At 42.1% G+C, this 23,247-nt stretch overlaps 1 protein-coding gene across 2 annotated transcripts in view; it reads right to left on the reverse strand.

Moving 5' to 3' along the window:
* SCML2 (Scm polycomb group protein like 2) overlaps window positions 1–23,247 on the reverse strand; it is an 81,149-nt gene that overhangs the window by 22,479 nt on the left and 35,423 nt on the right. For both annotated transcript variants that reach the window (XM_054973689.1, XM_054973691.1), the window contains 4 exons: window positions 19,012–19,082; window positions 15,998–16,232; window positions 6,209–6,297; window positions 4,154–4,397 (listed from right to left, as the gene is read on the reverse strand). In XM_054973689.1, coding sequence (XP_054829664.1) covers window positions 4,154–4,397; window positions 6,209–6,297; window positions 15,998–16,232; window positions 19,012–19,082 — 639 coding nt within the window. The remainder of the gene's footprint in view (window positions 1–4,153; window positions 4,398–6,208; window positions 6,298–15,997; window positions 16,233–19,011; window positions 19,083–23,247) is intronic.

Below are 23,247 nucleotides of genomic sequence, written 5' to 3' on the forward strand. Positions count from 1 at the left end.
TTGGATGGAAAGGTTTTAATAAATGCTTTAAATAAACAGAAGTGTTTTAAATAAGTAAAATATTTGTGACTGACAGTTCCTCATCATAAATAATAGCAGACAGCACATAATTATAGGCAACTGCCAGATACAGGACTGGAGCCAGCCAACCTTTTTATTCAGCCTTACCAAATTCCATTCCTTATTCCAGTTTCCATTACATACGCCTTTTATCTAGGCAGGTCCCATGATCTCCAGCAAAGCCATTTGGGTAGTCAAAGAGGACCCTCTCTTCCCTTTCTCACCTTTGGGAAAGCTGGCTGGATCCAACCCACAGTATTCTGAATATAATTTCCTGCATCTATTCCTTAATGTCATTTTTCAAAAATATCAGCTAACTACCAGCATTTTCTAAAATACATTGCAATTATATACAATTCACAAATATTCAAGCCAATTTTATCTTAGAAAATATCAGACTGCACCATAAGTGTATATTAATAGAAGATACATGCCAAACATTCTGACACTGTTTAGAGTGCGTTCAGTAATGTAAGAATTAAAAAAATACATATAATTATTTGTTACATTATACACACAAACTGCTAAAGGTTATCTAAAATTTATCCCTTAAAATATTTATTCTGTTAAGTGTAAAGTATCATCAAAAAACTTTAACTGAAATATAGGACAATTCAAAAAGTGCATTTTTCAAAATATAATTGAAACAGACTTTTTCTAGCAGGAGACCATCTTTACCATACAATAAAATGCTCTTATGTGTAATACTTTATATTGCTAAAAGAAAAAAAAAACCCTAACAATTACTATATCCTTGGGTAACAGTTTTGAAGTATTACTGCACAATAAAAATCTGTGAAATTAACTGTTTGTAAGTACAAAGAAAATAAGCTTCAATGTCACAGGTAGTAAAAGTGCAACAACACATTTTTACACAGTGAAACTTTCTCCTCTTTGTTCAGCAAATTCATCACAGAGGCTGGCAATACGATAATAATGACTCCCTGCTAGAATGCAGCATAAAAATTGTCTCTCTTTAAGACAGAGTTTCCTACCTTTATATTCCAGAGATGTAAATATCATTTATATTAGCCATTGAGAAGGTTCAGGACCGAACCCGACATGTCTGCTTTTTTAGCAAGACTGAGACTGAAAAGCAAATCTGTAACAAAACCCACAAGTGGGTACTGAAATGTGCTAGCAAATCAGAATGAAAGTATTTGCATTTGTTGGTTTAAGAGAAAGGGAAGGGGGGAGGAGACAAAGTAGAGGAGACTGCTAAAGCAATTCACATATTGTCTGTGGGCTCTATTGACAGAGAACATCAGTCACCTGCCCATACTTCCCTCACCCCTGCCTTTAGGAGGAGATCAAAGGTTAGATGGGGTCAAATAATCTGGAAAGAAGCGAAAGGACATGCAAAGAAATCTAATTGCCAGCTCACTAAGTCTGCAGACAAAGCTGACCTACAACTGGGCCACAGATGTTTAAACACTTAAAAACAGTTTGCTGATCTCAACAAGACTTTTAAAAAAATCAATTAAAAAGGAAAAATGGCAGCCTGTGTTTATAATTAATATACAATGTATAATTGGAAAGGGGGACGGTGGAAAGAAAGAACAGCATGTGTTTGCTCTTTTCAGGGCACTGCTTTGCATCACAATGGCCCTCTCAAGTCTGCAAACAAAACAAAGCATTTTGTTTCTAGGTGTCCTGGCAAAACAATTAAGGTATCAACCGTTTAGGACTCTTATGTGCAATCTCCTGTCATGCCTCCAGTCCTAAGCAACGACTTCATTAAAGGCTTCTGAATTATAAGGTCTCCTTTGCAACCACCATGAAAACAAGAGAAACAGCAGAAGCAAAGACAGCTAGCATGCACTTCCTGCATTAGAATACTGAGGCTGGGCTCAGATAAACATACTGTTGTTAATTGGGATGCTAATCCTTTCATCACTTCTATAGTTCACATTACTGTATTATATTCAGCGAGCCTCAAATTATTACCTTAAAACATTGCGCTCAAACTTTTCTTGAAAGAGAAATTATTTTTGGCCAGGGTTAGAAAAATATCACAAATTCCTAGGCACTGGCTACATCATCAAAATTATTCAAAACAGATCCAATAAAATCAACTAAACTGCCAGATTTTTCAAAATTCCAGATAATAGACTCAAGATGGCAGAAAACCTTTTCAATAGAAAAAAAATAGTTCCCAAGATTATGGAATCAAGTCTACGTCCCCCGTTATCATGCCTCTGTTAGTAGTTAGACACACACCTACACGTGCCTCTAACATCTCTGTGATGAGCAGAAATGAAAAATCAACCTAAAAACAGCTCTGTATGTATGTGTGTGTCTGTGCATACACATACATGTGTAAATAATAATGAGCAACAAGTTACACAATGGTCACTGATAAAGCTCCACAAAAAAAAAGTGTAATCCATGATGACAACTGAATCCAAAGAGCTCTGAACAGATCTTTCTCGCCTTCCCTCTTTCTGCAGCAGCCTCTAGCAACCCCAAACCTTTCTGAAGATCAAGGAAGCATGGGATATGATGAGGAACACTGCAACTTGACGAGGAAATCCACAAAAATTGAAGAGCTATGTACAAGCAAGCATGTCTTCTATTCACAAACGGGCTGGTTAGGATCCCAGCTATAGCATGTGATTTTAGAAGCTCAGTAAGAAACCAGTCTATTAACCAATTTCATATAATAACTTTAAATCACTGGCTGAGATCATGGCTCAGGGAAGGTAGAGCATCTGCTTTGTATGCAGAAGGTCCCAGGTTCAGTCCCTGGCATCTCCAGTTTAAAGGCTCAGAAAGCATGTGATGTGAATGTCCTCTACCTGAGACCCTGGAGAGCTGTTGCCAGTCAGAGGAAACAATATTAGCCTTGACATCCCAATGGTCTGATTCAGTATAAGGCAGACGTGTTCACAATCCAACAATTTCCAGTCATACATCTCAAACTATAGAGAAAAATACTGATTTCACAGCAATTTTGTATTTAACTAGATCATTAACAGTGCAATCCTGAGCCGGGGGGGGGGGGGGCAAAGCACCCTGGAAGCCAAATGGCAACCTGGCTGGGGAAACAGTCCACACCCATGCAAAGAGGGTCCAGAAACCTAGGCCCTGTTAAGTGGCTTGGTGCTCTCAGAAGTGCTGGAGGGCCGCAGGCCTATGACCTCCCTGATCCGTGATGAGGACCACCCCCACAGCACTGGACCTTCACCCCAGATGGCTTTACCCTGGCCAGGCACCTCAATGCAGGTGACGTGACCACAGGGCACGTGTCCCCAGCTGCCTGCTCTGTGGCATGGGGGTGTTGACGGGCAGTGGATATCACAGCCCATGCATTGGCTGTATCTTTGCTTACCACTCACGGGCCTGTCATGGGGGTGGCGCAGCCATTGGGGGATGTTTATGTGGTTGTCAGGGGAATGGGCGGAGCATGTGCTCCCTACTGTGTCCTCGCCACACTGGGCCTGGCTGCTGGCATCATCTCCCGCAATGGTCCTTAGGGAGCGGGCAAGTGGCGCCACAGGACTGTGCTGTAAAACACTGTGGAATCTTGCAGTTTTGACTGTGTTCCAGTTTAATACTAACAGATTTCTTCATAAAAGGAACACACACACACAATTAATTTGAAATTCCCCAAATTTATACTATCGTACTACAAGGAAATTGAATTCTGTCACATGACCTGAATCTACCTAAGCAGAGTTTCAGTGCTTCACAAGAGCAAACAATGTATGAGAAAAAAAATTCAAACATTTTAATCACTTTTGTATCAACCAGTAAAAGATTTTTACTATGGAAGTCAACAACTATTAAAGACATATGGAAAGATTTATTGTTTTTCAATACAGGATCATTAAGAACTATGGGCAAAATTGTATAGAAAAGATTCCTGAGGGGGAGAGAGATGAATAAAAACAAATATTTTAAGATACCCTAGTTTTTATTTCATTCTGTTTAAAGAATCTGTTGTACCTCTAACTTATGGCTGAAAAAATTACAAAAATAGAAAACATCAGCAAGATATTTTTATCAATTTAATCAAAGCTTTACATATACAGTGTTAAAACTTTTTAAATGACCAAACAGGGCCTGAACTGTGGATTTATCAGTTTCTTACCATTATTCCCTGGTGGTTGTAGAGCATCTCTTGTTAAGTCACACCATCCAACTTGAAAAATATCCCGAGAATCATATTTACACCAATAGTCAAATGCCCCTCGCCAGCCATCAAAGGTAATAAAAATTTCATCTCCTTTAACATCTCCAATGGTTGCCGGGCATATTAAAAAAGGGTTTTTTCTGTCTATTGCTTCTAGCTTCATTCCGATTTTAAAACAGTTTTGAGAAGGCTTTGGTGGTTCCTACAGAAATAAAAAGAGCCATCCATATATTTATGTATGTATGAAATCCTGAAGACTATACATTTCCTATAACCATGTGGTCCAAAAATAGTCATGTTCCAAAAGGGACACTGACTAAGCATAGTTTTAGGTGGGTAGTTGTGTTGGTCTGCAGTAAAACAACAGGATTTGAGTCTGGCAGCACCTGAGACACTAACAAGATTATCAGGGTATAAGCTTTCTTATTGGTCTCTAAGGTACTACTGGGCTCAAATATGCTGACTAAACACCATATGTGAATATTTTCCTCATCTTTCCTATTGCTCCCACTTGCTTCAATGGGAGTGTATTCATGCCTTAAAACTAATGGTTCTTTTGGAGTTTAGAGATAACCTGGAAATTAAAAAGAAATGACAGAAGTTTGTGAGAGAGATGTATCTTGTCTTTGTTAGCAGTTCGAAGACAAATATCAAGCAACATTAAAGGTAGTGTAACAATATTTCTAGTTCCTTTATTAAAGGAACAAAAGTTACAGTGTTGATGAAAAGGTACAATAGTTTTCAGTCTCACACGTCAATGTCAAAGGGTTCACGAACTGAAGTCTTGAAGACCTTCAAGACTTTTCTGACACGCATTTGTAAACTAGCAGGTGACTCTCTTATAAAGCCATTCAAACTTACATAATGTGACTTCAATGGAAGCTCAAATGATGAATTACTACCATGATGGAGACTCTCGTCTCCCTTCCTTTAACTTTTTGAATTGTTCAGCCAGTTTGTAAGTTTGGTGGGGAGGGCTAACATTTTAAGCTATAATGTATACATCAGTTTAAAAAGTTACACTTCATAGCAATTGGACAAGACAAATATAAATTTATACAATTTAAGCACATCATTTTCATTTTTTCAGTGTCTTGCCTTGATAAAGACCAGACTTTCCAGCTATGATAATTCACCAAGTATGTTATGCATCAAAAAGGAGGAAAAGAGTAAGAAAGTTGAGACAATTTATGACAAAGGAAGGAAAGGTTGTATTGAAGGAAAGGTTATTCAGTTGTAAATCTGTTTAGCATATGGTATTTGTTGTGGATATAGTTCCCATTTTTCCTTTGACACTTTTCACATGACTTCTCACCTGACAAACACTGCCTATTCTATTTCATTCCCCTTCTCTGCTGTCCCTGTATCTCGGTTGTTTTAGATGTCTAGGCTTCTCCAACCTATACTAGCCACTTTCTCTGTAGGTGAGAATTTCTGCATGCATTCACACAACCCTACACATGGACATACAATAATGTTCCTTTACACATAACATACAAAGATTCTCAAACAGAAATAATATTTTAATTAGAATAAGATCATTACTGACCATTTTTGTCAATTGAACAGCCCATTACCATAAAAGATAATGAAAAAATTTAAATGTTATATTACTGGGAAAATATACAATATTTCTTGATACTAATTTTCAGCAAAATTCCTATGTTTGTTATGTAGGCTATAACATGCAATTTAAACATACTGTCCCTCATTTATGATCACACATGTACTGTATTAAATGGTTATTCTGTGAAGTCTCTCTAACGCAGGCACAACAGGTATGTATTGACAAATGTCTTGAATTCCTGAAATGTAAACCAGGTGAAAATATTCCTTCCAGTCTAGTTTTAGAAGTTGACAATCAAGTTAAAAGTCATTTTAAGAAACTTCATTGCATCTGTGTGCCGAAGAGAACAGTAAAGACACTGGAATCTTGAGCAAACAATGCAGCTGAAGCTCAGATTTTAGAATTTTTAAAAAATTAAAAACAATTAGGAGTTCTTTTAGCATTACCTTCTTAAAGAATGCTGCAGGTGCCATGTCAGCGCCATTTAGGGTTCTTAGGAGAAACATTGGCCAGGAAGATGCATTCATCTGGAATCCTATATTGACAACAGTAGATGAATGATGCATACAGTTTAGCTTTGAAGGAATCAAGAGGCTTCATAATTGGTATTATCTCCAGAAGATGCATTTGAATTAAAAACCAAAAGACAGCTTTCCACTAGAAAATACAACTATACCTAAGCAATACTAAGTTAAGCATCTTTTGCAATATGTAAGAATGTAGCTTGTTTAAAGCTGGGTTGAAATACATCAATTTAACTTATATTTTACTAGAAAAAGAATATAGTACTGGACTAGAAGGTTCTACTTGGAAAAAATAGTTTTATGTAAAGCTGGCGGGAGGCAATCATATATACACACAATTAGCTCCCTGCTCAGTCTATGAACCAAAAGTTGTTAAATAGCAAATAAATGTTTCAAAATGTATTCAGCTATATAACATCATTAGGCCCCTGGAATTTAGCTTATCTCCAGAAAACATGGAAGAGCACAATAGTGATACACCTTTTATTATTGCCTCTCTTAGCAGGATTGTTCTGGTTGCATGTTCTTTCAGGCTATACATACACCCTTGTTGGAGGGACATAATAAATGTAAAATTTTCATCTACCATAGCAGCAAACTAACTGTATATTATTTCAAATATTTAAAAAATCTTGGGTGATTCTGAAACATAAATTCAAGCAGTTTTGTTTCCAGCTTTCTATCTCACTGGTAAAAAAGAAAACATCCTGTTAGCATGGATTATATTTTAATTATACATACACTGATTTAATTGTAAACTTTCATAAATATAAAAATTATATTTAGACACCAAGCAAAACCGATGATCTTTACCCCAGTTTTTGCTGAGGGTTCCATCCTTTTTAGTTATTGCTTTCAATAGCACTAAGACTAGAAGCAGGACATTTTAGGAATACTGTTTTATACTGTCTTTATGGGGTCTTTGCTTAATTTATTGCTGGTTTTAATAGTGATACTTTTATATATTTTTGTTTTATGATACTGTTGGATTTTTTTTCACTTTTTGAGTCGCTTTGGGCAAGTCTCTAGAAAGATGGTATATAAATTTTCTAAACTTTAAAACAGAACTTTAAAAACAAAGTACAGTTTCTACCTAATCCAAAGCTTACAAAAATTTTCTTGTATTTACACATTCCTTGGAGAGCAGGTCAGGCATTCTAATGTTCATAGCTGAACACTGACAAGTAGGACTGTGCTATTCGGGTTTCGCTTCGGATAATGATACCCGAAGCTGACCTGATTCGGCAAGCTTCAGTATTCCTGAAGCGGGGCCAACGCTTTGTAATACCGAAGCAAAGCTTTCCGAAGCATTCGGAAATGCTTTGGAAAGCTTTGGGGCTTGTTTAAAGGGCCCTGCCACTGCTTGCAAGCAGCGGCAGGGCCCTTTAAACATCAACCCCCACCTCCCCCCCACCTACCTTGCGGTGGCTCCGGGTCAGCTCCTCTGCCATCGCTGCACCGCCGCCCAAGCCTGCAGGGTGGTGGGGAAGGTCGGAGCCACCACCTCCGGCCCTTCCTGCCCCTTAAATGGCTGCAGCACGCCGGCACCACGGCGGCCATTTGAGGGGCAGGAAGGGCCGGAGGAGGTGGCTCCGGCCTTCCCCACCACCCCGCAGGCTCGGGCGGCGGTGCAGTGGCAGAGAAGCTGGCTGGCTCTAGGCCGCGCTGCCTTGTGCTGCCGCTGCCGTCGCCACAACAGCAGCAACCCACCACCCAGCTGATAACCCTCCCACTGCTAGGTAAGTGGGTGGGGGTTGGAGGGGTCTCCCCAGGGTTGGGTGGGAGGTGGAGGGGTGTCCCCGGGGGGGGTAGAGAGGTTGCCCCAGGAAAGGTGGGGGTGGTAGTGGGGAGTTCCCCCCTCGCTTCAATATGCTCCGAATCTTCACGGAGCATACTGAAGCGATTCCCGAAACACGAATCCGAAGTGGATTGCCACTTCAGATTTGGGGGTATTCCGAATCGGTTTCTGAATCTCCCCACTCGTGCACAGCCCTACTGACAAGTCATCTTCTTGATGGAGTTTATTTTAGGAGTTCCATGGACCAAAAGGGTATGTGCAAGATGGAATGTGCAAATGTTACCTCCAAAGAGGTTCAAGACCATTATTACCATTTGCTTCATTTCTACCCTAGGCAGCTTACATTGTTCTCCCATCCTCCATTTTGTCTTAACAATAACCCTGTGAGCTAGGTGAGCTGAGAATGACTGGCCCATGGTTATCCACTGAGCTTTCATGGCAGTGGGGATCTGAACCCAGATCTCTAAGATCCTAGTATTTTTTTAATTGTTTCCACAGAATCATGTGTATTTTGTGTTCATTATAAATCTAGAAGTCTTGAGAAGTGAGGCATTAAAGCAGAAGGCAGGCTACACAAATTTCCTGGGCTGTCCAGTATGGGGATAAAATAACCCTACAATGGACCAACAAATGTATTTTGAAAAAATTTTTTATTGGGTTAGGATCAAATGTTTACACATTACAGTCAATATTCCCATTTCCCAATTTCTAACCCCCTCCCTTTCCCCCCCATTTTGTTGACTTCCAACAGTTTTCCAACCCTTTATCCCTTTTCCCTTACTCTTTATATATTCCTCTATCTAGCAAATATATATTCTCCCTTTATTCTAAGCAATACTTCTTTAACTATTTTTAATACTCTGTACCCTGCCTATGAGTCCCTTTTTCCATAATAGATAAACAATTTATCCCCTTTTTTCATTATTTCACTTTCAAACATTTCTATATATCATAAACTATGTAAACCATACATTCATATAAATCAATCAGTTTAACTTATACTCTATATGTTATTCTATTCTTATTCTATGTCATTATTTCTTCTTCTTTCTATTTTAATTATATTTGTTTACATTAGTATTTCTATTCCCCTTCAATCATAAGTCTGTATATGATATCAATCAATTTGACTCATATACAGCTTCAAATAAACATATTCAGTTTGGTACATTGTACGGAATCAAAAAAAAAATATTATTAGTTAGTCAATCCTTATAGTTAACCCTTATGATTAATTGTTTTCTATCAATATTCTATTTATTATTCTATATATATCAATCTAATATCATAACTGCTTAGAAATTCTCTTTTACCTCTTCTCCTCCCCGGTAAAGTCACCCCCCTCTACATTTTATTGTACTTCAGTAGTTCTCAAACTGCCACAGTTCTCCTCCCACCTCCCATTTCTTCTCCAAATATTGTTTCAGCTTCTCCCAGTCTGTGTTAAACTGTCCTGAGTCCAGATTTCTCAATTTTCTTGTCATTTTATCCATTTTTGCCATATACAGCAATTTGTGGATCCAATCTTCAATGGTTGGCACTTCTTGTATTTAATGGACCAACAAATGTAGATGGGTTTTCTATAGTTCTTTGTCCACCTATCACTAAGTAGCACTTGATAGTAATTTGGCCAGTGTCTAGGTGTAAAAATCCTCGAGGCTTGTGTGATTTGCCCCAGCTTATCAAATGGAGATTTTTGTCAGCTAAGGTTCTCAAAATGGGCCTCATGAACAGCTCCAGACACTTCCAAACAACTGTGTTTTGAACACCATTGTAACTTTTACACATGCTGGGAAAGGAGAGGCAAAAGTGGAGATTTCTGGCAAAAATTTGCCAGTGCAAAACATCATGTGTTCATAAAACTATCACACTGAGATACACTGCATGATCTATTCACTACTAGGTGAATCTTCATATTACTTGGCCTTCTTGCACACAGGAGATAAAGGGTACAGAAATTACTAAACAATTGGAAATGTCTTATAAATGTATGACCAGCAGTTATCGATATCTTTCTGCTAATTTTAGTGTACTGTATGTACTTTTCATTTTTGAAAGACATTTTGAGCATCAACATGAGGCATTTAATGATTACTGGAGGTACATCTCAATCTATGGAAACAAGAACTAAGCACTTTTTAAAACAATTTTTAGAAGAGCACTGTCATTGCCCAGTAAAAATATTTTTTTTAAAAAAATTGGGATGTAGATACATTTCAATATACACGGGGACTCTGCAAAATTTCAATAGCCACGACCATCATACAACACTAATTGGTTTGTCTACCATGAAATACCCTAGGAAAGGCAGAAAATGAGGGCTCTGCCTGCTCCTTCCCTTTTTCCCATACCCAGGAACAGATCAGATATTTATTATGGTTACTGTCCAGCAACATACATTAACAGGACAATTTTAAAAGTGTATGCACACCCAGTATCAAACACAAATACATCACTGCATTTGGAAGTCCTACTTGTGAGGGGACCTGGTCAGAGGGTGGCAACACTGTCTTTCGCAGGAACCCGGGCAGACTCAGCTGTTCTCTCACAGAGCCGGCCTGGAGAAGCCATCAGCCCAGGTAGGGGGAGAAGCCATCAGCCCAGTAGGAAGCATCCCAATGTTCTTAATGGCCAATTTGCCCTTGCCTGTGATGTAAGTTAAGCTGAAAATGTCACCCAGTCAGTATCCACAGCAGAACGGAGATTGAAGGTCCTAGTTTGAAACTCTGACACTACACCACATTGATTTTCATGGGTTGGCTGCTGTTGAATAGGCTGTTGGCCTGCTTGAGTCATGCAAGTCACATGGAATGGCACTGCCTAGTGGTTGTTGGTGGGCATGGCTCCAATGAATCCTCCCTCAAAGGCTGTAACAGCCTCCCCTGTCATTTTTTTTCTTAACTAAAAAAGCCCAGTACTTCAGTTTTTCCTCAAAGAGAAGCTGATAATTTTGGTTGCCTTTTCTGCATTGTTTCCATTCATACACTATACTTTTTAAGGTGGGAAAATTAAGTTTTACATAGTATTACGAAGGAGTCTTCGACTCTGATTAACAATAGTATTTTCAAATGCTCTCCTATTAATACATAAGTAATTGCAGCTGAATAATGAATTATGTTTTCAAAGAACTACCACCACCATCATAAAATCCCTTTTCCTGGAAAGTCACAGATGGTTCAGATCCCTTCAGTGTATACATGGTTAGGATTTCTACACCCATGTGAATCTCATTTGCTATTGTTTTTTGCTCATTCACCCAGTTTGAAAAGATCCCTTCAGAATTCTTTATAGCTACCTTTAGATGTCATCATTTTGTTGGCCTCTCTCTGTTCCATCTTCAATACATGACCAGCTCATTTTTGTCACATACATGGTGTCAGGTTCTGTCGGGCATCGCCCTGTGAGGCACCAGCCCACCCGGCCTTGATACGGGGCTGCCGTCAGGGAACATGCAGGTTCCCGCTCTGTAGACGGAGGGGGGGGTCTACATCACCCTCGCTCTCTCTCGTTCCCCTCGCAGGCCTGCTCCACTTGACAGAGTCCTGGCTGCCTTCCCTTCCTTTTCACCTTTTGCAGCACCCAGACTCCTATCCCCTCCTCTCCTTCATCTTCCATCCTCTTCCTCCTCTCAGCTTCTCTTGCTTTCTCTCTCTCCTTAACTTCACCATCCTCCTACACAACCCACCTTGCCCTGTGGGTGGACTTCCCTTATATCCTTTCCCTCATTCCTGGCTCCACCTGCTAGCCACACCCCTCCTTTGCTTTCTAGCCATGGCCCTGACTGCCTCAAGCAGCTGTACCTGGGGTAGCTAGTCTGGCTGCCTTGGACAGCCACACCTGTGCTTCCTTGGCTGGCTGCCAAGCCTCTGCTCTGAGCTTCAGGCCCTTGGGCAGCCACATCTGTGCTTCCCTGGCTGGCTGCCAATCTCCTCTGCTCAGAGCTCCAGGCAGCCTCAGCTGGTCCCTATTATTCCCTTCTATCCTGTCTGCAGGCTGGGGTGTGGCCCTGTGTTGCCCTGGCTCCCTTCCCTCTATTGTCAGTAAGGTTGCTGGCTGGCTTGCTGGCTGACTGCCCTTGCTTTCTGAGCCTTCTCCCTTGGGGCTGTTGCCTCCCTGGTGGTCCTCACTCTCCTGGCCTGTCCCTTGGGCCTCCCACTGGAGGGCAGGGCTAGCTGGCTTCCACCTGCCCCACCTGACTCCCTGGGGCTCTGCCCTCCTGAGACTAGGGAGTCTCTCTTTCTCCTTCTGTTCTCAGCCTGGTCTGGTCCTTGGTGTCCGTTGGTGTGTCTGGGTAGCTGTCCCCCAGCTGCCTCCCATCCCCTTCTTCTGGCAAGACTGGGGACTGAGCCCCAGACCCTGGACACATGGGACCCATAAAATGTAGTTAGGGGCTACTTGCAGTTCAAATGGCGCAAGGTGGCAGAAGAGAGCATAGAAGTGGAAGCACCAAGCCTGACTGTATTACAGCTCAATGGCCAGCTCAGAGAAGATCTTAACTGACACAAGAGAAACACAGAGCACGTGAGTACTTGAAATATTTGCATTTATTGTAGGCGTTCCATTATACGGTACTCTGATATTATTATGAATAAGAGCATTTTTATTCTGCTCAACTCTTTCTGTTTTTCTAAAGTATCCAGATCCCAGTTTTTCTTCCAAGCTTGCTTAGGAGCTCCATCACTTTCTTATAGAACAATGTACTGTATAGCCTGAGTCCAGATCTGGACATATTACAACCAAGCTACAAGTGAGTCTCTGGAGTTAAATCCGTGTCTGCTGACTCCATTTTTAATTGATCTGTAGTAACACAGAGCTGTGAGGCCCACTCCAGAACAGGCGTACAATGGGGCAGCCTTAGGTGAGTGCGCTTGCTAACTGGCCAGCTCACCTGAGGAAGATGCAGGAGGAAGACAGCAACCTGATCATAAGGCGAACAAGGACTGCTTGCCTGCCTCCCTTTGCCAAGCCTAGCATTAAATCTACATTCAGAGAGGGGAAGGCTTGGACTTAACTTTGGTGGTGCTTCTTTGCAAAGGGGCCAGGGAGAGGGAGGACAAGCCAGGCATGCTGGGCTTCTGTAGGCATCTAGTCTCCCTCCCACCCACCCACCCCATCCTGGCTCCTTCTAGTTTGGAAAGTTCCCTGAATCCATCACCATCAGCATTTACAGGACCCCGTGCAGGGTCGGTAAGATGGGCAGGATCTGTGCTTTCATTTATGTGCTTTTGCAATGCAATCTTCCCACCCTGCTGCCCCTTTCCAGGATAACAACACACTTGTGAATCACTTCGATCCTGCTTTTCAAAAGAAGGAAATACAAGTCACATCATACTACAAAATCTATTCATTTTTGTACACAGTAAGGATTTGGTGGGTGCAATTAAAAGCAGGGAGACAGCAGCAAAGCTCACCAGCCAGGTCACCCATCTTCCTCCTGTGAAAGGAGGAGAGAGCAGGAGAAAAGCAAGCCTGCAAGACTAGGGCTGCCCCACTGAAGGGAAGTCTGAGCCTTCCCCTCTCTGCAGGTTGCCCTGCCTCCCTTTGCCCAGAATAGCAAACATGCAGAGAGGGGAAGGCTCAGACTTCCCCTCAGTGGGTCAGTCTTGCAGGCTGGAAAGGCAGGGGTGGGGTGAAGGGCAGCTGGATCAGGTTGCTGTCTTCCTCTTGCATCTTCCTTGGGCAAGCGGGCTGGTTAGCAAGCGTACTCAACAAGGGCTACCCTGCTGTATGCCTGTTCTGGAAAGGGCCTCATGGCTCTGTGTTAAAAAATGACAGATCAATTAAAAATGATGTCAGCAGACACGGGTTTAACTCCAGAGACTCTGTCACTTGTAGCCTGGCGGTTAAGTCTAGGCAGGTGATTCAGATTTATTCGGTCTGACCAGTACAAGTCTAGGCAGGTGTTAAACTCTAAGTCAGCAACTCCTTCCAGAACAGGCATGTGAGATGATAGTGAAAATATTGCTTTTTTCCATGCTCAGCTATTCTAGAATCCAGTTTGGGAAGTAGTTCCATTCAAGTCACATTTAATTATTTATATCCTATCTTTCAGATAGCTCAAGGAGGCTAACAAATTTAAATGAAAAAACTCATTATAAAACCTCACATAATCTCCCTAAAAAAAATACCTTTAGCTTACACTCATTAAGGTGAGCGGTGGGGAGGGAAGCATGATATAAGTTTACAAAGTTATGCATTGGTGAAGAGTGGGTAGAGAGAATGTTTTCTTACTCTCCTAAAATATTAGAACTCAGAAGCACCTAATGAAGTTGATGGGCATGAACAATAGATTCAAAACAGACAAAAGAAAACTTTCACTTAACAAGTGAGGATTTAGTGATGGCCACTAAAACAGACAGCTTTAAAAAGGGTATTAGACAGATTCATGGAAGCAGGTTCATCAGTGACTACTAGACATGGTGACTAAAGGGAATCACTATATGCAGAGGCAGTAAATCAGTCAACTAGCAACAGGGAAAAATTGAAAATACAATCCCCCCCCCAGAAGAAAAAACACTTTAAAGAGGGGGGAAAGCAATCCTGCCCCCAAGAAAAGCAGCAACTAGCAAGAGGAAAAATTCAAAACACAATCCCCTCTCCAACAAGAAGAAAAGTCTCAAAAATGAACAAATGCTTTATACTCTCTAACCAGGGGAAAGCAATCCCTCTCCCAGAGCAGCAGCAAGTAGAAACAGCAAACAGTTCAAAATACAACTCCCCCTCAAACAAGAAGGAAACTCTCAAAAATTAACTGCAAAAAACTCTTTCATCAGAGAAAAAGCAATCTCCACCAAATACAAGAACAGTCAGCAAAGAGTAAACTAAAACAGCTAACAATGCACTCCCAACAGTAAAATCAAAAAGAGCCAAGAAAAACGCAATCTTCCCACATGCAACAGTCAGTCAGCAAAGAAAACTTTTGAAACAGCCAAAGCATTCCTTTCAACAGTATTAAAACTATCAAATATAAATTTTAAACTTACTTAATGAAAGGTTGTCCCTCTCTGCTTACCTTACTCCTCCCAAAATCCACCCACGGTACCCCCTCTCCAAACTAGGAAAAAACGAGTAAGACTTCCAAACCAGGTGAAGATCCTTCCTCAGGCAGGCAGTTCCTTCCTCCTATCCCCTCAATCAGATCTTTCTCCAGACAGGCAGAAGTAAACCAGCCAGGCAATGGTTAATCCAAAGCCCAGAGAGCACTCAGAGGGCAGTCCAAGTTCAGCAAGCACTCACAGCACAGTTTCTCTAGTTTCTAGAAATCTCCCACAAAATGGAGTCTACTCTGAGCCAAGCCTGCTTTTTATGTCCTTGCGGAATTTAAAAAAGGCTCTCTCCTATTAAAGAATCCCTGATTGGCCAAACAACTTCAGGTCTTGTACCCATCAGTTGTTGATTCACTCCTCTTCCCTCCTCTGTGGGAAAAAAGCCCAGGAAAGGTGGGGGGGGGGAACCAGCCTGGAAGCAGCCAGCCACTTTAAAACAGATGGTGCTACATTTGCCAGATTCAGGTATTCAGGATCCTGGTTTTATTAAAGATTCTCTATTTTTAATCAGTATATCCAGATAATGCAGAATCAGCATATATCTGGCTGTAGATTCAGTACGGAGATACTGACCCACACGTTTCTATTATCCACACACTAGCCCTCATTCAAACTGGGTATTCCCCACAGCGATTTTTAAATTAACTTAAAGATGTCAAGTGATCCAGTTATGGAACTCTCATATCTTGTCATTGTGAGCTGTAAGACACAACAATGTACAAAGTTCCGTCTTTCTTTTCTTTTTTTTAAAGGGGCTAGTGTCTCTTCTTACTGCTGCTGCTGTTTTATGGCCGTTATTTCGAACACCACTGGCCTCAGAAAAAATTGAGATTTCATATGTGTGAGAATTAAAAAAAAAATCCTTACCTAGTGGAGGCTGAAGCATCCCTCCTTTCCTTTCACAGGTTCCAACTGGCTGTATGTCAGATGAATCAACCAGCCTCCAAAAGTCATTTTTGTTATCACTTCCATCTAGGCGCAACCTTAATCTGGCACCTGTAATTCCAATCACCGTAGCTATACATACTGAGGTAATGTTGCGAGGGTCATGAGCTTCCAGTTTCATACCCACTTTGAAATCATTAGTAGGTGGAATCCTAGACTACAGGAAACAAAAAGTGAGGTATTTATTGAGCTATATTTCCAGGAGAGAGAGAATCAGTTGCACTTTTCTAGAGAGTTGGTTGTACTTTCAGAACAGTATGGAACATTTATTCATTTTTCTAACTATCATAATTGCTTGTCATCCTTTTAGAAAATGGCTAGAAAATTTCAGGCACCCAAAAACTGTTGACTCCAATACCAAGGAATCTGAAACAGTTCCCAGCCGTAGGCAAAATATAGTTTGATCTTCCAGTTTACAAATCAATTTATCCAACTATATTATTAAGGAAGACGGGCTGAAGGATTGTAATATACTAAGAACAAGCTTTTGAACTTAGTAGCCAAGCAGAGATTTTAAACAGAGCCTGCCATATCTAAACTCAACATAGGATCGTACACAAATTATTTTGTACTCTACTGTAATAAGCTGACAGTTGTCAAATAGATTTTAATTAGGAATGATTGTGAAAGCTTATTAGATTGGATTTTGCAATCAAAACAGGGTCCCCGCTAGAGATGGGCACGATCTGAATTACGATTTCAAAACCCCCTCGATTTTGGCATTTGCACCATCGTGACTCAGCTAATCGGTTATGTCCACGGCAACCGATCCAGCAGTTGGGAGTTTGCTTGTTCAGGACTTGATCGGATGGGTCAGTTTCTGTTCAGAATTGCAGACACTCTGGCGCTAGTAATTTATTCCTGGGGCAACGGAGTCAGGGAAATGAGCTATATTTGCCCTCCTTCTGTCGTCCTTGAAACACGAATGGAAGCCCAGCTTTCCTTGATTAGCAGGCTTCCTTCCAACCACGGAGCAGCAACCCTGGGGAGGGAGGGGGAAGGGGGTGTTCTGAAGCCATGGGCACAAAGGAAAGGCAAAAGGCAGCGCGGGAGGCTGGGAGGCCGCCTGCGCCGTTCGCCTTTCCCCAGGACAAGGGGCGCGCGGGCAAGCCAGCTGCCCCTTGTCTTGCGGGGCAGGTGAACGGCGCGAGCAGCCTCCGAGCCACTCACGCTGCTGCCAGCTCCGCAGCGCACCGGGACAGCTGGCTTGCTGCGTGGGCAGGGGCAACTTGGGAGCGTGCGCGCGCGTGCCTGACTACAGTTGCCCTGGGCGCTGGCCTCCCTGATTCCCGATTCTGGACCGGAAACAAGACTTGATCGGTTAGAATCGGTGACCTGCATTCGGCGGCAGCCCAGATCCACGAACGGCTTAATCGGAATTTTTTTTTTGATCGTGCCCATGTCTAGTCCCTGCACTCTCAGATTGCTCATCTGATCAAGTCACATTCTAAGGAACACGTGACAAGCAGCCTGATCAGGTCTGAGTCCAAGAATCTATCGTGGTACTTAAAAGATGGCTCTGTAAGTGCCTGAATAATTTCTTTGAACCCAGACAGGCACAATTCCAAATTTTTAGAAATAAGACAGGCACTTCTGTAAGTTTCTAGAACAAATTTTGGAACTTGGAAAAGCAAACCTAGCACTTAGAGCTGTAAGTGCCTGGATCACTTCTCCAAATTTAGAAATTTAGGCCCTACAAGCGGGCACTGAAGCTTTGAAAAACTTAATACAGGCTTTTAAAGAGCCATATAACTGCCTGGATCAGGAATGGTTTCCCCTCAGGGCCTGTAGTCTTTGCAGACACTGGGTGGGAGTCGGGGAGGGGAGGATAGAGGCAAAGGGGGTAGACATTCTCTCTCCACTCATGTTCTTTCTAAGTTTTCTAACTCTGATGGAAAATCTTCAAATCCAGTCCCAGGGGTTGCAAGAGAGCAGGGCCCAAATGGGACAAAAATGTAGGAGTCCACTCATCCATAGTTTTAATGACATTTATTCCAGCAAGTGCACTTCAGATCACTGTATGGAAGGGTTACTGCTTTCACAGTAGAATGTGAGTAAGACTGATTATGTTAAAAGTCACTAAAGGCACATCCTTTTAAAAATATTTCACTACTAGCAACAGAGCCCGTTGTGTGGTAAAATACAATGGGCTCTAGAAAACTGATTTGGCAGGCCCCCACCGTGGGGCCTTCAGAGGGCCGCACTGCTGGGCAAGCCTCTCCGCCACATCCATAGCCACTGAGAGGCCTTGGGAGGGCTGCATTGCCATACCAGGCCTCTCTAACACCTCCGCGGCCCCTTAGAGGCCTGGCACAGACATAAGGTTGCCCGGTCCCCTTACCCTCCAGGCGGAAGACCTGGCATTCACCTTTGGGTCATCCTCGCATGCACGCAAAGCACGTTTGCTCCCAGACTACACAATGACGTAACTTCCAGGAGGTGGTGCAATTGCGCAGGCCACGTGATGTCCCAGGGAGCACTCCTGCGCTCTGTAGCGGGTCGAATTGGGTCTGATTTGGGCCAAAACGGGCTGCTATGGAGCATGGGAGGGCTCCTGGGGTGGCACAACTGGCCCTGGAGCACTCCTGTGCTCCACAGAGGGCCAAATCAGGCTTGATTGAGGCCAAAAGGGACCAAATGGCATTCCTGTGCTCCACAGCGGGCCAAGTCAGGCCTGATTCAGGCCAAATGGGACATGTTTTGGACCAAATTGGGCCACTGTGGAGCCCGGGAGCACTGTGGGGGGGTGGCACAGCCCTCCCAAGGCCCTGTTGTAGCCAGCCACAGCAGCCTCCTCAGGGCCTCCAAGGCAAGCCGTGTTACCCAGGCTCGCCTTTTATCTTTGCGGAGAGGTACGCAAGTGCGCCTGCGTGGGGATAAAAAGTGAGTCACCACCAATACGATATTATAAAATATTAATATATTAAATGTTTTACCTGTCTGAAACAATGCGAGGGAGCAGCAAGGGAGCCAGTCTCTTTCAAGTAGTTATCCCAACTAAAATAGTCTTGAAAAAAAAGACAGAGAAACCATTTTTAAATGAATATGACCACTTTTAAATCTATATAAACATTCTTCAGTCACTACATATACTTTTTTAGTTTTATAACTCTACTTTTGTGTATTAGCTATCGTTTTGGGGGTGGGTAAGGCAGAAATTGCTACAGATTGGACAAAACATCATTCCAGATATCAGTTAAATATGATTGACAATGCTTTGGATTTCATATAAATAATTTTTAAAATAACTGGATTCCCTTAGGATTGATACTGCCGATCAATTCCAGTAACAGGAGCTATTTCCCTTGGCACAATAACCCCCCCCCCTTCACTGACGCAAGAGCACCATGCGTCAGCAGAAGACTTCTCATGCCAGAGGAAAGCACCTAACATTAAATTACAAATGTTTATTAGTCTCAAAGACTCCAATACTCAATGATTAAACAGACAATGTATCTCGATACTTGGATCTAAATCTATACAGAACTTTTACAAGAGTAGTTCCAATAAAGAAAAGTACTTTATGCATCAAGGCAAAGATAAACATTCCTTTGTATGGGGGGGGTGAGAAATGTTTCACTAAAAAACCCTTAATTATGCTGAATATCTTTTTTACAAATTCATCTTTAGTGTCTGCCTGTATGCCAACTTACAGAAGTTCAACGTGTAACTGTTGTATCCATCCACTTTAACCATTCTGACAGTCAAGCTACAAATGACGAATTACATGAGGACTGCACATGAAGGGAGTCTCAAGGTTAGCCAGGAAGCTGAGTTTTAAAAGAGATCAGAAGGCTTTGTCAATTTCCCCTCTCTACAGAGAAGGGGGGAGCTCCTCAGAGGATTTGTTAATTTCCTCTTCACCTCCTAGAACTTGCGGTGAAACTGACAAAGCTGATCTTTTTAAAAACAGCTTCCCAGCTAACATTGTGACTACCTTCACATGCAGTCCTTGTGTAATTCGTCATTTGTAGCTTGGCTCTGAATTAGCAAGTTACCTTGCACCATGAAGAGACACCTGCTGTAAGGTGGGTTCCTCCAACCTACCCAGCACATGGAGAAGAACAAACTTTATCACATTCACAGATAAACTTCTTTTTTTTAAAAAAGGTTTTTATTCTCATGTAAAATGTGCAATTGTTTTTAACATATTCAAGTTGTAAAGTTCGTATCTGTGCAACTGCTCAAGGAAAAGTCCCTCCTCTATTCCTTCAGACAAAGCTGAAAATGGGTCTTACAGATGACATGCAGCCATTTCTAGAGGTAGGGAGAAGGCAGAGACATGGAGCTAAACATATTCCATCTACATGGAATAAAAATACATACTCCCATGTATAAACACACATGCACACATGAAGATATGTAACAGTATTATTAATACACAATAAGGGATGGGGCAGAAGGAGAGCCCCTTTGCCTTTCTCCTGTACCACAAACTTACTATAATACTGTTCCACTCTCTCACATTCCCACTTCTTTTCTACCCCTTCCACTTTCCCTTTCCCTTCCAGAAGTTTAAGCAGCAGAGGAGGATCATGAGAGGAAGAGGAAGACAAGCATAGTATATACAAATTGATAGCACAGACATGGTATTTTCTGCATTGCCCAGTCAAGAGGCATAAATTTTGGTCTATGCATACTGAGTGGGAAATATGCTGAAAATCCCAGTTACACATGGCAATAGTTACACATTCTTCATATGAATGGGCAAACTTGCATTCATCTCTCTCCAATTCCAACATAAAGATTAAACCACTAAAATAATGCAATGCTGCCACCTACTGGCTCTGCTAGATACATACATGTCAAGGGCTATTCAATAGTAGATTAATTCTGTGTTCTGCAAGCATAGATCGATATTCCAGGTTGTGAGGTTTGGCCCACTCCGTTTGGCCCCTAATAACTTGAATTCCTATTCAACAAGTTTGTATTGCATTTCTGCAAATTTGTGTGTGTGCAAAAATGCTGTCAATCCAACAGATCATCAGCCATTACATCTACTTAATCCTGAAATGAAAGAGCTGATAGTTGGGAAGACAGAGACTGAGAAGGACATTGTGCTTCCCACTACTGATGGGACTCAGACCCTTGCTGACTTTGTTAAGAGCCAGAGCCTAGGAGTATACCGAATCAAACATTACTGCTGGAGAAACAGTTAATGTTGCTGTGAAAAATGCTTTCTACCATCTCAAGTCTAGCCAGAAAGATGGCTCCGTACCTTGGCCAATCTGGCCACCCAGATGCATACCATGGTAACATTGAGTCTAGAATACTATCATGCACTCTCCATAATTTTTCCTCCAGGTCAACTCAAGAGACTTCAGATGTTGCAGTTCAGTTATTTGGCAGAACATGCATATTACTCCCATGCTGAAGTTACTCTATTGGTTGCCCATCAGTTACCAGGTGCAATTCAAGGTACTGGCTATTACATACGAAGCTCTTTGTGGCCTCAGACCCTCATATCTGCAGGACCACCTCTTTCACTATGCTCTGCCTCAGCTGCTTCGCTCATCTGAACAGGGCCTTCTGCAGGCATCACCCTACACTACGGTTGCCAGTCCCCCGCTCTTACCCTCCACCCCCCACCCCCACTTACCTGGCTGGTGGGGGGAAAGATGGGGGAAGGTGCTGTCCAGGGTATGCTCCTGGGCACTATAGTGGGCCAATTTCAACCTGAAATGGGCCCAATTCAACCCCAAAAGGGCCAGAATTGGCCCGAAAAGGGCCGAAATCAGCCCGCTGTGGAGCGCAGGAGCATTCCAGGGCCCATCACAACATTGGCCTGCTGCAGAGCGCAGGAGCACTCTGTGTGGCATGTGGCCTGTATGATGACATGGCTTCCCGGAAGTGATGTCATCACATAACCCTGAGAATGCATGCACTAGGACATCAGCAAGGTGAGTGCCATGTCTCTAACCCCCCACCCAGAGAGTAAGGGGACCTGGCAACCATACCCTACATATGGGTAAAATCAACAACTGCCCATACATGCACATTCTCTGTAGTGGCCCCCATCTTATGGCATTGCCTGCCTTATGAAGTTAGGAGGGATCCCACTCTCCTGGTTTCCCACAAACTATGCAAAACCGAATTATTCCTAAGTGATTTTTTACACACGCTGTACTGAAAAGGTTCAGAAAGGTACTTTGGTAAAAGGATAAGGACTGTGGATTATCCTATTGCATATAGTATATACTGTTGGTTGCTGTATTTATTATCCTACTATATAATTTCTGCGTTGTTTAACAAGACATATTAATTTTAACTTGTCTTTTGTTTCAGCCTTCTGCTTAGCTTTAGATTTCTGCAAACCTAATCTGCTTTTTGGGTGTCTCATCCTGTGGATTGTATTGACTTACCCCTGTGTAATCCCACCTTGAGTCTCAGTGAGCAAGGTGAACTATAAATAAAATAAATTAAAATAAAATACTTAAGATTACTTAGGCAAACAGCAAATGGTAAGAGCAGTAGCACAACAATGATAGGGAGAGCAGAACTCCACTGAGTTGTGGAAAAACATGTTGCTACAAAAAGCTGATTGCTCTGAACTGTAGTGTTAGGAAGGAATGCATTTAAGCAACCTGCTGAACAGTCACAAATGGTCCACTGAAAAATCCCAAATCAAGTGGGTTATTTTATCCTGTGGGAACATTTAGAGTGTTGAGTATTTTTAATAAATATATTATTATAATTTTAATTGGAAAAATCATAGAGTTGGAAGGGGTCTTACTGATCATCTAGTCCAAATCTCTGCCCAATGCAGATCATCTAGTCCAACCCTCTGCCCAATGCAGGAACAGGCTAAAGCATCTCTGAGAAGAATTTGTCCAGCCACTCCTTGAAGACTGCCAATGAACTCCCACACTCCTAGGCAGCCGATTCCACTGCTTTGCTCTTAACATGACGTCTTTCCTGACATCCAGTGTACCTTCCCTCCTGTAGTTTAAACTCATTGTTCCGTGTCCCATACTTCGTTGCCAACCAGAACAGCTCCTTTCCCTCCTCTAAGTAACAGCCTTTTAAATACTTAAATACTTTAAATATTCTTTTACTTGGTTTTTCCTTTTACCCTTTCCTGAAGTGGTGACTGATATAGGAGAGAAATCTTCTTAAAAATAAATAAAATATTAGAACTTTCCATTAGGTGACTGGAGTGACTATGAAGCTCC

The sequence above is a fragment of the Eublepharis macularius genome, chromosome 3 (assembly GCF_028583425.1).
Source record: "Eublepharis macularius isolate TG4126 chromosome 3, MPM_Emac_v1.0, whole genome shotgun sequence".
Lineage (NCBI taxonomy): Eukaryota > Metazoa > Chordata > Lepidosauria > Squamata > Eublepharidae > Eublepharis > Eublepharis macularius.